This window comes from Leiobunum rupestre, chromosome 7 (assembly GCF_980474605.1).
Source record: "Leiobunum rupestre chromosome 7, qqLeiRupe1.1.hap1, whole genome shotgun sequence".
NCBI classification, from domain to species: domain Eukaryota; kingdom Metazoa; phylum Arthropoda; class Arachnida; order Opiliones; family Sclerosomatidae; genus Leiobunum; species Leiobunum rupestre.
The window spans coordinates 2,292,005-2,295,604 of NC_143390.1; the positions used below are offsets into that span (position 1 = coordinate 2,292,005).

The 3,600-nt window shown below is 41.2% G+C and overlaps 2 protein-coding genes across 2 annotated transcripts; both read right to left on the reverse strand.

The window, feature by feature from the left end:
* Positions 1–436: 436 nt before the first annotated feature.
* On the reverse strand, positions 437–1,602 carry LOC149933891 (uncharacterized). Its single transcript, XM_090153343.1, has 2 exons — positions 1,178–1,602; positions 437–1,043 (listed from the first exon to the last, which is right to left on the reverse strand). Exons 1-2 carry the CDS (start codon positions 1,600–1,602, stop codon positions 437–439), a joined length of 1,032 nt encoding a protein of 343 aa, XP_090009469.1.
* LOC149933892 (uncharacterized) lies at positions 1,599–3,196 on the reverse strand. Its single transcript, XM_090153344.1, has 4 exons — positions 3,020–3,196; positions 2,843–2,975; positions 2,266–2,789; positions 1,599–2,108 (listed from the first exon to the last, which is right to left on the reverse strand). Exons 1-4 carry the CDS (start codon positions 3,194–3,196, stop codon positions 1,599–1,601), a joined length of 1,344 nt encoding a protein of 447 aa, XP_090009470.1.
* Positions 3,197–3,600: the final 404 nt, after the last annotated feature.

The following is a 3,600-nucleotide window of genomic DNA, read 5'->3' on the forward strand; positions in this document are numbered from 1 at the left end:
CACTTTCGACTATGCCCTACAACTTTTCTATTGAAACATTTTGCGTGACACCTACCGGTGAAAAAATAAATTTTCCAAAACGGCACAAAATCGTTCGATTTTTCTGACATTTAGTAACCAAAGCCTTCCATACCTAACAAATAAACCCTGAAAATTTCAGAACCCTAGCATAAATACATTTTGAGAAAAATGGCCTGATCTAGCAAATTGAGACACCCTGTATATTTATTTTGATTATTTGTTTTATAGTCAAATTCACCTTGAACGATTAGTCTGTCTATTCTGTATTGCATTTTTTAATTAGTGATTTTACCAATTGTCTCGCTATTGGTATCCAAAACTTCTCTCGCAAATCGGTCAGAGTTACAGATACTCCTCCATGGGATGCTCTCTCGTGATACCATTTTACAATTAGCAAGGCCAATGGATTCGTAGTTTAGACGATTAACGGGTGCTTTTCTAAGTAAGTGAATTCCGATTTTTCGAGTCGACTGCCAACGCAAAGTAGTCCAGCTTCATTGATAAAAGGATCCAGAAGGTATAGATTAGAATTTTTCTTCAAGGGCTCACCGTTTTTCAACAAGACCAGCTCTTCACTAATATTCTCCATCTGGGCTTGCTTTATTAGGACACCTTCAGCATTATCAATGTCTTTTGCCGTTAAAGGTCCTTCAGTTTTTTCTGCTCGATTCTTGCAGTTTTCTAGGAAACGGAGAACAAAAGCCATGGTTTGGAGAATCTTCAAGTAGCCACTGAAACGTTGGACATCTAAAAACGGCTTCACTGGTTCGGCTACACATTCTCGTACGAAGTTCTGTTGGTCTTTACACAGTTCTTCATCTCCGAAATCTTCCTGGTTAAAGTCTGTATTATACTTCTTAGGCCAATTCTTCACTTCTTGACAAAACCAAGGCGGTCCGTACCACCAGATATTACTTCTTGGTAGCGCTTGAGCCTTACATTCTCTCGTTGAAAAGTCAGCCGGGTTTTCCACACCGGGACAGTGATTCCAATTGCAGGCGTCGGTTAAGGAATGGATTTCACTGAGACGATTACTAACAAATGTTTTTTACTTCTTCGCTGGTCTTCGAATCCAACCCAGCACGATGTTGCTGTCCGTCCACATAGATACACCAATATTTCCAAGGGGAAAAATGTTATCTCGCTAGAATTTCACCAATCTGGCTCCAATCTTGGAAGAGTAATCTTCTTTAATGGTGCCACTTTACTCTTGGCAGCGACTAGACTGGTTCCTATTTTCCCATCGGAGAATACCGATCGAAGATAAATGGCCGTAACGTATCCTTTTCCGCTTGCATCGCAGAATCCCACCAGGGTTCGTTCCACAATCGTCGCTTGTGGAGCCCTTTGATTGTGATAATACCTTGGAATTCTGGTTTTGCCAATATTTGGTAAGTCATTACACCAATCGGTGAACTCCCTCGCTAGATCTTTGGGTAATTGTTGCTCCCATCCAATTAATTTTTCATCTTCCCTTCGTGTTGTCCACAGCTTTCGGAATAGGAACTTTCCACGAATTGTAAACGGAGTGATTATCCAAGTGGGTCGAAAATTCAAGATATCGCTTGTAAAACGAATCATTTCGTATTTTTCTTATCGGTGAGAAAGTTCATTAATCCACCAGTGTCAAATATGAAACAATCATCTTCTGGGTTCCAGGTTAAACCCAACACTTTAGATTCAGGATTTCGACGAACATCAAGATGAAACGAATTATTGTCCGATTCAGTTTCACCCAATCGTTCTCTTAGCTCTCTGGAATTAGATTTCCACTTGCGTAAGTTCATTTTAACTTGACCAAGTACTTCTATGGCTTCGGTAGATAGGGCTAAAGCTTCTTCTACATTATCACCACCCGAAAGCAAATCATCAACGTATAACCCCTTCTTTAGGATTTCACAGGCTCGAGGATACAATTCTTCATTTTTCTTTAGGTGATATCTGATTGTTGCAGCCAAGAGAAAGGGACTCGCAGTTACTCCAAAGGGAATCTGAGTCAATTCGTAAACTTGAAAATTGGACTGCTCTTGTAAATTGAATTTCCATAGAAAACGGACGGCACTCCGATCTTCCGGAGACAACGATATCTGAAGGAACGCACGTTCAATGTTCGCAGTAAATGCAATTCGATTTTTTTCTGAAAGCGACGAGCAAATCGAACAATTCGGGATTCAATTAGGGTCCCGAGTGAAGACAATCGTTCGGTGATAAGGCTCGCTGTTTACACGACGAGGCATCGAATACCACTCCGACTCTTGTTGTCTCACTATTTAGTCGGATGAAAGATCGATGCGGTAAATAATAAATTGGTCGATCTTTCTTCGACAACGGATCATCAACAATCTTGATGATGCCAGAGGCAAGTTGTTCCCTCATGATTCCACTGTAATCTTGATATAAGACTGGGTTGTTACGAAATCGCTTGAATAAGTTAGTTGTTCTTCTTTTCGCTATTATGAAATTGTCCTGGAGATCTTCGTTACCAGTTTTCCAGGGAAAATGAACTTCATACCGGTCGGACTTGCAAGTGATGGTTTCTTCGAATCTCTGGACGATCTCTGACGTGGTATTATTCTCTGAGTTTGAATCGAACTCCCAAAATGACTGGATCTGTGCTGAAAGATTATCTTCTGTAGATACCATTAATGCCGTGGCTTGATCTATCTTTGGTGTAAACTCCGTAATGGGTGATTTTCTGTGAATAGTCCATCCCAGAATGGTTTCCACTGCCGCCAATCCTTCGCACAGTCTCAGTATTTTTGTAGTTGCTATGGTGAACACCATTCTGCGCCAATCAGGATCCCAATGCACGCTTCTTCACCATTCTCTAATTTTCCTCCAATTCCAATTTCTTTTCTTGCAATTCCAGTAGAGAACCCGTTGGCACTGAGATCGACGCTGTACAAATAGACGGTACTACTAAGGCTTGAAGGGTAGCACGGCACTTGGGGTCTCTTAAATTCTCAAGTACAAATTGAACCTTCTTAACCGTATGTACTTGGCCTTCTGTCCCAAATTTATGAACTGATAAGGTTTCTGTTCCAACAACTTCCAGCTTGAGTCTCTCTGCGATATCTTCCCGTATGTACGTTCTGGTGCTCCCACTGTCCAAAATACATCGCACTTGATAAACAGGTCCTTGAGTAACAGCTTTCACTGCTGCAATCTTCGCCATGGCGGTTTGTAAATAGACTCTTCCTAGTTGATTGGTAACGAAAGAGAGTTGGACCAAGGTATTAGCCAGCGATTTCGTTTCTGTTCTATGATTGACATTTTATTTTTCTTCTACCTCACATACGGAGAGGTGATGATAGCGCTGATATCGTATACATTCCTTCTTCTTCCCACGATTCCGTGCGACATGTCTTTTCTCCAAACAGATAAAACCTCTGCCTTGGTTTCTCAGTACTTGACGTCTTTCTGGTATTGTAGAACGAGAGCATTCTTCTGGTTTGTGATTTGACGACTCACAAAAACAACAATCATCATTTTCTTTTCCTTTACCATATACCGTCGTAGCCGCGGCTGATGCTATATGTCTTGGCGCTCTGTCGAATCTCGATATTGACGATGTGGTCT